At 41.1% G+C, this 14317-nt stretch overlaps 1 protein-coding gene across 4 annotated transcripts; it reads left to right on the top strand.

The window, feature by feature from the left end:
• Positions 1-1297: 1297 nt before the first annotated feature.
• On the top strand, positions 1298-14006 carry sarnp (SAP domain containing ribonucleoprotein). Of its 4 annotated transcripts, none has more exons than XM_086032929.1 (11): positions 1298-1433; positions 3186-3285; positions 4226-4269; positions 4349-4422; positions 5911-5962; positions 6060-6133; positions 7648-7685; positions 7772-7797; positions 7893-7961; positions 10304-10390; positions 13100-14006. In XM_086032929.1, exons 1-11 carry the CDS (start codon positions 1401-1403, stop codon positions 13139-13141), a joined length of 639 nt encoding a protein of 212 aa, XP_085889055.1. In that variant the 5' UTR covers positions 1298-1400; the 3' UTR covers positions 13142-14006. The 4 variants fall into 4 exon arrangements, with proteins under 4 accessions (XP_085889055.1, XP_085889024.1, XP_085889044.1 ...); XM_086032898.1 differs by having other exon boundaries at positions 4220-4269; XM_086032918.1 differs by having other exon boundaries at positions 1316-1437; positions 3190-3285.
• Positions 14007-14317: the final 311 nt, after the last annotated feature.

Here is a 14317-nt window from a genome sequence, read left to right as displayed (position 1 = left end):
TACCAAAGATTTGCGGTCCATTTATTGCCTTCTGTCTTCCTGTCTATCCATCTGTCCGGCTGGACCAAATAGTAATCGCCTAAATGCGGGTCCGCCTATCATTTTAAACGGGCTTCCATTAACATTTCTGACAACTTCAACAAACAATCACTAGAACCCTTCCCCCACTGGGCGATATTTGAAATGAAAGACTCACCATGGCAGGGAAGGCCCACCGCGGCCGGACAAAAGGACCTTTTTTTACCCTTATGGGCCACGGCCAACGGGAAACGGAAGCCTCGCCGCGAAAAAAAAAAATTGCATAGACAGAAAAATGGGTTTCCGACTATGCTTATAGTCCGACTATTTTTTTTTTAGGTGTCCCGTCTATCGTTTATCGTCTACAAAATGGGCGTCCGTCATAGGCGGATAGGCGGACCGGTCCGTCACATAGGTGGAACGCCCAGCTCTGGGGAAAAAAAACAATGACCAACAGGGGAATACACAATGGGAGGCTTTTGCCTTTTACAGTCTCAGTTTTTGCAGATGAAAAGAAAAAAAACAAAGGAGGGGGATGGTGGAAAAAAAAAACACACTAAGCTCTATTTTGGTATTCAGATGTCCTACTGAAAATTCGGGTAGTCGGGTGAAAATCTGTCAGTTTGCTGCATTTGGCCAATTACTCAATTAACTTTTTTTTTTCCTTTTTTGTTGTCTGTTTATATGCACCGCACATCTACTTTTCTGGTGTTTTTTTGTCTTTTAAGCATCTTTGCAATTGCAAACGTCCTCTACCCTGCATTTTTCCCCCCAGAAAAATAACAGACCCAGTCTGACGTCCGTGCCACTTGCCGCTGCGAGGGTCAACCGCGGCAACATTACGTAAAAGGAAAAAAAAAAAGTTTGACCACAAGAGGGCCCGTGGGTTTACGAAACCCACCAACCCGACGTCAGCTACGCCAGTGCTTCAAATGTTCTGTCACTACATAAAGGCAAGCAAACTGAAGGTTATCTCCATTTCAGGTAGAATTATATTTTCCTGACAACTGGCAGATGATACGGCATTATTTTTACGAAATGCTCTGCAACTGAAACCTGCCATTATTAACACTATAGAATTATTTTTCTAAAAGCCACAGGTCTATGTCTGAACTTAAATAAATGTGGGCTACTTGCCTTGAAAAGCCGCGACAAGTTTTTTAATACCAATATAATTACAGAGGTTTTCCTTGAAATAAAAATATTGTAAAGTTGGAAACATGAGTGCTGCACACTCTTGTGAAGTAGGTGGCGGTATGCACTTGAACGTTGCGTGCAATCCGCTAATAATGGAAGAAGAAGACGAGGAGGAAGAAGAAGAAGAAGAAAAAGACGAAGAAGAAGAAGTTTGATTGGAGAAAGTGGTTGATCAACAAAGAAAGATGGCTGAAATGATCGAGCTGCACAAACTCAAGGTTGGTCGTGGCACTTACTATCGAATATTGGATTGCAGATGTCTAGCTTTGACAATTGTTTGGGGTGCGGGGGTGGTGATCCCCTTCATGTTCTCCTTTAGAGTGGCGTGAAAGCCAAAGCGGTTGGGCCGATGTAATGTGTAGACCGGCTGCTAATGCTAAAGCTAAGCGCTAGCTTGTGCTCACGTTGCCGGAGCATTCTGCGCCCATGCTCAACACACACCAACGTTTTAAAAAAAAAGTACTTACAAGTTGCACTTTGCAGACTGAAATACAACGCAAGTAGTAAAGCAATAAGTGCCAGTGGGTCAAGCTAAAAAGTGTGGCGACATTTGGAAACGAGGCAGGCATTGAAAAGTGACTGTCTTTGCCGCCGCTGAAAACTATAACCTCTGCACACGTTGTTAATATGCAGAGCTGGGCACTTGACCCCTCTTTTGCTGGTCCGCCCCCTCCGCCCTTGACCTGGGTATTCTTTCGGCCTCGACCATCCACCCTTATTCTTTTTTTTTTTTTTTTTTTTTTTTTTTTTTTTTTTTTTTTTTCCCCCCCAGAAATAACGTGCCCATTGCAAGTAAGTACGCACAGTTGGTATTGGCGTATTTGACGCGTTCGGAGACAATTTTTGTCGTTTGCCCATTTCGCCGAGTAGGTTGAGACGAATTTTTGGCCGCCTCGCGACCACGTCACACGCATGACGGCCGATTAGTGGGCCAGACTAAAATCCGCCTCCGACCTTGCTTAGTCGGCCCTTTTTAAAAACTTGTCGGCCCCCCACCCCCAAAAATGGGCATCCATCCAGACACAGAGGGTCGGACCGGACCTTTAAGTTGTCATGTCTGTTTTAAAGTGAAGAAAAGTAGTACCTTATTGTTATACACCCTTTACGCAAGAAACACAAAGCGGACAAATCTGAATTGCTCTAGTGTACCGCATAATTGATAAGCAAATATATTTATTCATTTTGCTAAACACTGAGAACCTAGCAACACATTAATAACTTTTACAGACTTTTATGGTGATTCTAAACATTTGGAAACATGTTTGACCTCCTTCGGTTTTAGTTTGTTATGCTACCTTGAAAACGATACCCACCCACTTAACATACAGATGCAGGAAAGGAGCCGGCACACCATCAGTGCAGCAATAAATATCAAGATATGTGTTGTAAGGAATTCTGAGACGAGGCCACCTGGGGAAAGGCCCTTCGGCCACAGTGAAAAGTATCCATAGTGGAATTCCTACACCCTGGTTCTTGTAATATTTACAGGTGATATTGTGTCCGTATGAAATTCTGATACATTAAATTTGTCTGAATATTTAATGTAACAAATAGGAATTGCAAAAACTATGGTCGGGTAGAAACAGCAGCGCTGGGTCGTACCTGCGTCTTCCGTGGGATCAGGGGGTCAGGCAAACCCCCATTTGATAACGGGTTATAAATCAGTGCCAGCCCCCCTTTTCCAGGAAGAGCTCCCTATTTTAAAACCAACGTGTTATGTGATTGCGATATTATTCAGTGTCATCAGTTTTATCAGAACAGTTAATGTGTTTGTGTGTGTGTGTGTGTGTGTCTCAGTGTGCAGTGAAAGCTGCAGCATAAAAATATATATGTCGTATTTAGGGTGAACAAGCTTGCGATGTTACAAACTCTCGAACCCAGGCAATGGGTGTTCCTCAAAGCAAACAAAATACACAGTTGGAAGCATTTTACATTGTTGAATTTGTGAATGTTTCTCTGTTGGGTTCCAGCTAGCTGAGCTGAGGCAAGAGTGTGACGCGCGAGGTCTCGAGACCAAAGGCAACAAGGGGGAGCTGATTGCACGCTTGCAAGCCTACCTGGATGAGCACGGTGAGCCCCGATAGGCAGCACGCTGGAGTCAGGCTGACAGTTTCTGTGGGGAACATTCACTTGTACACCTGAAGTAAATCTTGGATGACAAAGCAGTTTATTTTCTTGGCAAAGTATTTTTACCGGATGTTTCAACATCATGTCACATAATTTGAAGGTTATTGAATTTGAAAAGTCGTCACTTAACCATGCAGGTAGACCAGGGATCGGCAACCCACGGCTCCAGAGCCGCGTCTTTCATCCTTTATGTTGGCTCTGCGTGCCTTGGGGAAAATACATTTTATTTGTCTCAAAAATGTGTATCATGTCTCAAAATGCCAAAATGTCAAAATGCGCTCTGCGCGGGCGGAGGGATCAGTGCTGACAACAGGGAGATCGACTCTGCTGTTGTTTTGAGTAACAGTATTGGCTTTATATTTGACTTTAATTTAATCCCACTTGAAACATGAAGTATAACGTGGACATTTATGGTGATAGTAGTAATTCAGCCACTTCTCATTTTTTACACGCATTTATGATGTGATGTCTCCATGAAATGAGATCGAAAAGCCTCACTGCTCTTCTTGCCAGGAATGTTCCCCCGTTTGGGAAAGTTGATGTTTGAATCTTCACAGCAGTTTTGATGCGTCCACTTTTTGAAATTTCTCACCATACGATCCTATCGGTGGATTTTGAACTGAAATTTGTCAGCCAATCGGCAAAAGGCTTCTCCAAGTAGCAGATGAAACCGATGTGTTGAGAAACAATCAAGTTTTTCTGTTTCAATCTCATTTGAAGGTATTTTTTTCCACCAGATTTTCTATAGACGATACCACACCAAAATGTTGTTGTGTTGCTGAATATTATTGTCACAAGTGTTTTCTATCATTGTGATGAAATTTGATGATGTGACTGACATTGTGTGTCTTGTGTCTTCGGTATTTTATCACACAAGCCACAGATGAAGACGTGGACGTGGATGATGTGCTGGCAGACGACACCGTGGTAAAGTAGTCAGTCGGCAAACGTACGCTTTTATTGTCCAGTCGAGTAGAGATTATGACTGGTTCCATTTGCATTGTAGGACTTCCCAAAAGCCGAGATTGTAGACAATGGCAAAGACGTCAAAGAATCAGAATCTCCTGTGGCGGCCGAGCTGTGAGTTTCTTCCAATGTCCTTTTTTTTTTTTTTTTGTCTACTGCTGCATCATAGTAACTGTCAGTTGCTTAGAAACACGATGAACGATCCACCAACGCCAACAGCGGGGAAAATTTTGAAATCCCTCTGAGCTTCAACTGTCACCATCGCTCATCTTCACGCACACGTTTTCAAGCTTCAATTTTGTTGATTTTGATTGTGAACACTTGGGACAGCAGCAGAGCTGAGCACCGCCTAATATTTAAACGACCCGCGTGGTCTCAGTTCGTCCCTCGTCGACGACAGCCAATCGGCGTCGAGATCGTAATCTTCACATCACACGCAGGCGCCACGCGAGCAGACACCCTGCCAGACAAAGAAAAAATATAAAATAAAAACAACAGACAAACATACACGCACAGTGTGGCGATCTGTGAAATAAAAAGAATATGGGGCGCATCTCATTACATCTATGCGTAAGATACACTACACTGTGTTATTTTTTCCTTACTCGGCCGCATGTCAGGAGTGCGGCACCTGCATGTGACTTGGTACAGGTCAAGTCCACTCTCGACGCAGTTTGGCTCACTCGGACCGACTGGGACCATGTGTGTTGTTTAAATATGAAGACGGGAATTCGGTGGCGGTTAGCCGATGCCCAGCTATGGACAGCAGCAGTACAAACGTTTGGTTTCACACCTACTCTTACTACTATTAAATGAGAAGACACATCCAAGAATCCATTTCACAGTTATAGTCAGTCCAGGCTGGCATTGCAAGTGAATGTCTGTTAATTGCCCTACATGAATAAATTGAAAAATTAAATAAAAATGGTTCTGGGTAGTATAGCCTTGAAATAAAATCCCTGTATTTATTTTCTCCTGCTGAAGTCAGCACTCTGATAATAATGAATAGTAATAATAAAGTTCACCATGGCAAAAAAAATGGTAAACCCAAGGAACATTTAAAATGTTCAACATCTTAAAATGATTTGTCGAACTGCATGGCCTCGCAGGTCTCTCGTTGGACAGGCTCGCTCACCAATTTTCTCTTGTAATTTTCATCAACTTGAGCCACTCGGGACGTTGCCCACCCCCAAATATGGTTCTAAAGCCCTCGGATCGGAGACCATTTGTTGTTTTGTGGCTTAAAACGCCTCGTGAGGCTGTGTTGTCCCCTTGACAGGTTAGGCAATGCCACATTGCCCGAATATTTGTGACTTGAAAGCACGTACCTCAAGACAAAAGTTTCCAACCTGCGGATGAAAGACTGATTTTGCACAACATATACAGTCCCCTCAAAATGTATTGGAACATCAAGGTCAATTCCTTTGTTTTTGTTGTGTACTGAAGACATTTGGGTTTCCGATGAGAAGATCAATATATGAAACAAAAGTTCAGAAGTCCATCTTTTATTTCATGGTATTTATTACATCTAGATGTCTTCAACAACTACGGACAGAGCATATTTTTTGATGTTTGTCCTTTCTTTACGTGCTTATCCTTCAGGCCCACTGAGAAGAAGATAGTTAAGATATGTCCTCCAGTGGCTGCTGATGAAGTATGTGTCACATGTGATCAGAACATATTTTTTTTTTGCTTATCATTTTGTTACACTGCCTCACATTTACCCCCAAATGTGGTCTTTTGTCATGCAGCGGCTACAGAAACGCGCTGAGCGTTTCAATCTGCCTGCTTCAGCTGAAGACAAGAAGGCCCAGCGTGCGGCCAGGTGAGACCCATCTTACAGTCGCCACTTGCCAATTTAGTGGTCTTGTCACTAATCAATCGGCCTGCTAATCAGGGCTGTACGAAATTCAGAATTGTATTGCGAATGAACCGTAAATTCCAATTCAATTCTTGAATTTGAATTGAGGTGTCAAATGCGAAGCAGAATTGCAATTAAAATTTGAATTGCAGGAAGTAGAATTGAAATTCCATGAAATCAAAGAAATTCATGATGCAAAATGAAAGTGTAGCTAATAGGGGTATAACAATATGTTTTTTGACCAATGTGATACGTATCTAAGGCATAATGATGCAACAGAGAGCATTTGAAGCTATACAATTCGATACGATAAAGGTGATATCTGTATGATATTTTGATACGGTAACAATGGCTATTTTATAAGTATATACTAATTGAAGGCAACTCCAAATAAACACAATAGAATGCCGTTTCATTTCATTGTACAGTGGTACCCCCACTTACGAATTGGTTGTGGAAGAAATTTCTTAACTAGAACATTTTGTAAGTAGAGATATGTTTTCCATGTAAATGCCCTAATCCGTTCCAAGCACCCCAAAATTCAGACATAAATGTTTTATAAAGCATAAAAATGCATGAAAACATGTAACAAATACATGTTACAGTTAGATTATTTCACAATAAATGAGAGTTAATGTAAAAACAAAGAATAAAAATGACGGTCGTTTACCTTCTAATTGCTGTCCTCATCCCTTTTTGCCCTCTTTGTTCTCTCTCAGAAGTGTTTTTTGCCTGCCGTTTTGTAAAGAACTGATTTAATAACGTGGCGACTGTCGATACATTACGGTCATATTCTTTTGGCGAGATCAACCAAACGCATCCCTTTTTCATAGTTTTCTATTATCTCTTGCTTTGTTTGTATGGACAAAAAAAACCAGATTTATCCTTTTTTTTATTTTCCTCGTTTCTAATTCACGTAAAACTATCGTAACACCTCATGGCGCGAGGGGCGAATGAGGACGCTGCATAGACATATCTATCACATATCTATCTACCTGTCTATCTACACACAGTCACATACGGTAGATTAATTTTAATCTGATAAATATGAAGGTTTTTCTCCGGTGAAACTGTGCAACAGTATAATTGGGGAAATATAGCAATGGGAAACATTAAAAGAATGGATCAAAATATGTGTACACGGGAAGAATAATTGGCTATAGGGGTTGGGGTGACATTGTAAATGTGGACGTGTTTATTTGTTGTGTTGGTATTTGTTGGGAAGTGGGCATTCTGCATATATTATAGTATAGATTTCGGATGACACTTGTTGTTGGTTAATTTGTATTGGGTAATGATGAAGGTTAGACATTACACAGGGTTTCATTATGGCACTTTCCTATTGAACATTTATCATTTCTTTGTCTTTTTTTGTACCACACATTTGAAATGTTAAGTTCAAATATTAAAAGCGGTGTTGATGCTGTTTTTTTTTTTTTTGGGACTAACAGAGTGTTTTGTGTTGTTTGCATTTATAGGTTTGGTTTAGCGATCAATGCTTCAAGTGCATCCCCAGGTGTGTATGATGACTCTTTGACGCTACGCTTCCATCCGTCATGTACAAGCAACGTGCAACATCAATCATTTCCTTCTCCTGCACAGGCGCCGCCGTGGCCAGAAACGTGCCGGTAAGAGCCGCAGTACATCACATGACCCCAATCGATGCCCCACATGCGTTGTCGCCTTTCACTTGACGTGTGAATGCTTCTGGTATCTGTCACAGGTCAACATGGATCAGCTGAAAAAGAGGGCGGAGAGATTTGGCATGAACGTGTCGTCGCTTTCACAAAAGGTTACCCGACCCCACTCCGAAGGCACTGCTACCTTGTGACCAAGTTTTTCAGCTAGTGTGATGTTATGGCATGAGGGCAAGGCGAGCCATTTATCAAACAGAACAAACACTAAACAAGAGCTGCTACAGGCCTCAGCTCACACAGACACTCGCATGCAGAGTAATTGCCACCACACGCTCGGGATGGGTACCGAAGCCCAGTATTGAACTGGCCCCGGGTTTTCAAATCTGAGCTTTCGATGAGCTCCACCCTTAACAGTCTTGGAGAAATTATTCAACTTAACATTTGGTTTGTTTAGGCTATAGGAATGTTATTTTGCATGCACCTTCTACCTCTCTGGTCTTCTAACCAAACAGTAAAATTAAAATGTTTATTTATACATATATATATATATATATATATATATATATATATATATATATATATATATATCCATCCATCCATCCATTATCTGTACCGCTTCTCCTCACAAGGGTCGCGGGGCGTGCTGGAGCCTATCCCAGCTGTCTTTGGGCAGTAGGCGGGGGACACCCTGAACTGGTTGCCAGCCAATCGCAGGGCACACAGAGACAAACATCCGCACTCACAATCACACCTAGGGGCAATTTAGACAGTCCAATCAACTTACCATGCATGTTTTTGGAATGTGGGAGGAAACCGGAGTGCCCGGAGAAAACCCACGCAGGCACGGGGAGAACATGCAAACTCCACACAGGGAGGCCGGAGCCGGGATCGAACCCACGACCTCTGAACTGTGAGGCGGACGTGCTAACCAGTCGACCACCGTGCCGCCATATATATATATATATATATATATATATATATATATATAGATATAGATAGATAGATAGATATGTTTTATATATATACATATGTATGTACGAGTTCAGTACAGAAATAAGTCTCAAACGCAAAGACAATTTTTTATTTTATTTATTTTAACAGAGAGCAAGTTACAATTCAATTTGCTATGAAGCAAAAAAAAAAACCCTTCCCTGTTTTAAAAGCACAAAATAGAATAAAAACGTGTGTTGTTAGTGTTGTTCATAAATAATAATAAAAAGATTAAACACAGGAAAACACCCTTTCTTGTATGGATGGAATGAGGTTGCAGATAAAGTCAGGTAGAACTTGCCAACTAGTAACTTTTAACTTCATTTTAAGAGTTACGGCGCAGCAGAGCAGACAGCTCATGCTCCACCAAGGCTCATGTGCAATTTTATATGCTAATATGCGCCCGGGATGGAACATTGTAACGGGGCTCCAGCACATTTAATAAACGTCTGAAGCCCGGCTCCTCGACTAAAGTATATGGGCGCATCGATGTTGCTATATATATACCGTATATTTATATATGCCGTTTGCTTCAGTAATTACAAATATCCTTGGCTCTGTCTGCTTTCACTTCTCCAGGCTGCTTAAAAGTAGCGGGGATAAGTTGTTGGTGTTGAGCGGCTTTTCTTTTTTTCTACCCCTTAACGACGTTAGCATGTTTGAAGTTTGTATTCATGTTATAGTTGCAAGAAAAGTAAATTTATAACATCAAAAAAGCAGGGGTAACTCTACTATTTTTGTCTTAGTGTCTTTCTTAAAAAAAAAAGAAAATACTCGTAAGAACACCGTTAAACCACCGTATCGATAAGTAGTATCGTTAAGAGTAGTAGTATCATAAAAATATTAAGTGTACCCATCCCTACCACACATTGAGCCATGCAACAGAACTCCACTCAACACTGGCGCAGTGTGGGGGGTTCGACGTACGCACCGCATCGCCTACATTCAAATAAGTGGGAGCCGGCCCCGCCTTACAATATATCTCCTTTTTTTTTTTTTTTTCCCACCTTTATTCTTGCCCATTTCATCTTTCTGTAGCAACCATATTGTTGGAAGAATTCGCATCGCCTTTATGCTAAATCACGCAATGTGTGGGAGTGAGTGGCTAACTCATTTTTTGCTGTGGTCGGGTCCTACTCATATTGTGCAGTGTCGCGCAGTGTGTGGTGGCCCTAACCTGAATTGAGCTCCAAACATTCCTCACGAGGTCACACCCCTTAAATGAACACATCCAGTCATACATACAGCAATTAAACTTTCCAAGACGATTTTATTTCTTTGCATATTCTTCTTGTTTTTATGCAGTGCAGCGCTATTTTCCTTTAAACTTCTTTTGGGAGCTGGAGCACATACTGCCATTTCAATTAATAGAGATACATGAGTAAATTTAGTAGGAAGTTTGTTCGTGAAAGGAATTCAGCTCATAACTGAAGGTAAGAATTTTTGGGATGTTGTGTCTAAAATATTGAATGTTATATTTCCATGGTATTGTTGCTGTCGTCGGCAGGTGGAAGCAGACGAGAAGCTCATGAAGAGGAAGGAAAGGTTCGGCATCCTCACAGGCGGCGGAGTGACTGGCTCAGCGGACATCGAGGTAGCTTCTCATCGTTTTTCTGACAGTCGTTAATTGAAACTGTAAATATATCACCAGTAAGGGGCGGGGTGGCCATCGGGAATTTCGGGAAAATATGTAAAATTTCCTGAATGGCCATTGAGTTTCCGGGACGGTCCTGGCCGTCACTGCCGCCAGCAGCCTTCCGCACTCCGTCACTGACTATGTTTTGGCCCATTTTGTAAGGTTGTCCGAATGTCCAGGGAGGATAAATGTAGTGCACTCAAAATGATCAACAATGCACTTGGAAAAATAGTGTGCATTGCATCGATGTTCACTCAACAGGTTAATGTAGACCGCAGTGCATTGCAAGCAAGAAAATAACATGGCACAAGCACGAATATCAAAGCGATACAGTGACTATACACCACGGAAATGATTCCTTTTATTTCATCGAAAATATATACAACAAAGGAAATAAACTTTTTTTTTTGACAATACAGTAAGTATTCCCACCTACGGACCTCTGTCAGACGGAAATTCCCTCTACAGCAGTGTTTTTCAAACTCATTTGAGTCAAGGCACATTTATTTAATTGAAAAAATCCTGCGGCACACCACCAGCTGAAATTGAGAAAAATAAAAAGCTTATTTTAACAATATAAGCGTTACATTGTTTGAATACGCTTTTTCTTTAAACATTGAAGAATGACGTTATAACGTCTTGAATAGGAATGAAATAAACACAAAGAAAAGTATTTTATAATGTTTCATATTGATACTTACTGAGTGTGAAACATGGGCCCGTTTAGATAAACATGCGTCACTAATTCGCTTGTCTCTAAACAAAGATTATTAGCTACCTGCTGCTGCCACCTGCTGGTATGGAAGAGTACATGAAGTATACAATGTAGTAAAGACATGATTACGCTGCCAGGTGCTAGACCGCACAAATTAGATCATTTCCCATGGTGTGCAGTTTGACAAACACTGCTCTACAGTACCAGTGTGCAGGCTTTCCCTAACATCAAAAATAATTTGGTTTTGTGTTGAGAATTAAACCATGGTTAGGTTTAAGGTCTAAATCACGATACTTACCCTAGTTATCTGACTCCAAATTATTTACCATATATTTATTATTTGAACCGACATTAACCTTAGCTTCACCTTACCTAACAATTATGCGTGCTCGTTCCGTAAGAGAGGAGACCAGAAAGCCAATCAGCCGAATCACCGAGATTTAATCCCTGACAGCAAAAGCTAATACAGTATCGGGGGCTCGGTTCCCTCTCAATACAGATCTGTGCGCTCCTGTGGCCATCAGAGAGCGACACCACACCCGAGTTGCCCCGGACAGTTATAGAAAACAATATGCAAATTAAACACACCAAAAACACTAGCCGCTATCATTTCATTAGTTACATGGTATCTGCAATATATTTCTTCAGATGCTGATTGGTTCTCTTTTCCGCGCCGTCTCAGATGACGCCTTTTCTTGTGCACATGACTCGATGGGTTGTAGCTCCTGAAAACACCCAAGTTATCTGCATTCCAAGAGGCCGGGGCCTTCAGAGAAACTGTGGCCCCCGCCTTTGTCTCCCTGCTTTTCACTGGCGGTACCTGGTACCATCAAACCGCCCACACATTGTGTTCCTTTGATTCATCCGCTCCCCTGATACTGCAGCCTCGAAACAGCTCTACTTCTACTCATTTGTAATACAACTTTGAATCATTCATAAATGGTTAACATTTATTAACAAACTAATGATAAAACCCTTCACCATTGTGGTTGAAAGAAATACTTTTTCTCTTCACCTGCTTCTCGGCTGATGTCTCCCTGTCCTTTTCATTGTCAGTAATGTCTGTTTTGTTACCTTTGACAGTCTCTTCTTCACCATCGGCATCCACCTCTTCTCATTTTGTAAAAAAAAAAAAAAAAAAAATCAGCGATAGGCACTTGCTTTTTCAAGTTAGAAATGTTTGTTGTCATTCCGGTCTGTGACACGTATATACGGAATCTCGAGCCGTGGCTGGGGACAGCTAAGTCTAGGCTACTGTGCTAAAGCTGCTCCCCCCGCAACCCGAGCCCAGATAAGCAAAAGTAAATGGATGGATGAATGGAGTTGTGTGCTCATATTTGCCAGTCTTAGAAATTATTTTGAATGCCTTCTTGCAGCAGAGAACTCAAAAGTTTGAAAGAAATGTGTTACCCCAAATTTCAGAACAGTAATTTAAATACAGTAGAAGAAACTACTGTACAGAATTTTGAGTGTGTTTTTATTTGATTTTGGGGGACAAAAAAAAACCAAAACACTGGAAGTGCAGGTGTTGTGACTTTGGCAACTCGTTAAAATAACAATTGCCAAGCAATAACAAAGACCGCTGTCGTTTTTCAGCCTGAGCTTTTTATTTGTTAATTTGCAAACTTCTTTAAAATTCTAATGATAATGTAAACAACCCAGGCTAAACTTCCCCCGCATACACAGATCTTAGAGCAGATGTATCACTTAGACATTCTTCCTCCACACCAATTACCACTTTCCTATTAGCCAGACCCTTGGTGCCATCCATTGGCATCTTGGGGCGTTTTGGAAAGAACACAAAAATACGAGGGTAGCCGAGTGAGTTTTTCAGCGAATAGGTGAATGTGTGACTAGGGCACAGCAAATAGTGAAGACTTCACTGCAGTCCATCCTTGTCAACCTGCGTATTAATGCCATTTGTTTGTTTGTTTTCTCCTTTTTCTTCACAGGCAAAGAAAATGAAGCGTGCTGCTCGATTTGGAGTGGTATAAAGTGTGCGTGTGTTGTTGTATTTTTTTTTTTTTTTTGGTACATTTTCAGTCACCATGTTTCTAAGTGATGGCAAAGGTCACAGACTATGACCTTGGTAATCAAATAAAACATGTTTAGTTGATGGACAAAAACTATTGAGATAGTGGAAACTGGAAGGATAACTTTTTTGCCTGCTTAATAGTTTAGCCTTTTTCTACTTTTCTTATCTTTCACACAAATGTAAGATAATGAGTAGCCATGACTGATTGTCTTTTCTATTTTGTTGCCCATTTTTCTCATTGTCAAATCTTCTTGCACTCTATCGGAATGAGCACAATTTCAAACACGCACCCAAATTCCAATTCTGACCACGGTCGTCCATCTACTGGCAGATTTGGACAAAATGCATTAGTTACTACCAAAAATGTGCATCGTTGTTGAAAATACAGTTGATGTTAATTTTTTCCCCCCACCCTTTTTTTTTTTTTGTCCTCCGACGGCCTGACAATATTTAGTTCATCGCCTAAACGAGAGGGCAATCTGAACAGATGCATTTTGATTATTGACTCCTTTTTTAATACAACACCCAGGAAATTAGTTTATTCTGGCAAGAAAATAAAAACTCCAGCTGCTCATTTTAGTTAATGTCATGAGGAAAATTTGGCCAGGGAACTGGAAACTGTAATAAATTGAGAACAAGTCAGGAAAATGACTTTTAATTAATAAAGTGCTGATTGGAGGGAAACATGTTTTCAGATAATCTCTTGTAAGGATCATACTCGGGTTTTATGTGTTTTAAATTATACTTTCGACACCTGTAACTGCTTGTTTCTCTGCTTCAGTTCTCTGTTCATTTTATAAAATAAAAAGTTTTCAATTTTCTGATGCTGGCTTCGTCGTATTCTCTGAGTGTTTTGCAGGCAGTGTTTTCAGCAGTTATCAGCAATACATCGGGATTATCTCAGCGCTGGTCTTTCACATCAACCCAGGTTCAGTGAAACCAAAGCCTTGAATCACACGGAACAAATAACTTGATGGCAGCTGCCATGCATCAAAATACTGTATAGTTTTTAGGAAAGGATTTTTTGGGGGGTCCGGAATTAGGTGAATCTGCGGGTGCCTGACCGCCGGTATGCGGGTTCCACCGTAAGAATAAGGTGGGGTCCTGACTCCTGTCTTGATTTACTGACATCTGC

This window comes from Filicampus tigris, chromosome 1 (assembly GCF_054856515.1).
Source record: "Filicampus tigris isolate MCC_2025a chromosome 1, RoL_Ftig_1.0, whole genome shotgun sequence".
NCBI lineage: Eukaryota > Metazoa > Chordata > Actinopteri > Syngnathiformes > Syngnathidae > Filicampus > Filicampus tigris.
Note: the sequence above shows the minus strand (reverse complement) of the source record. Positions and strands in the feature narration are given on the sequence as shown.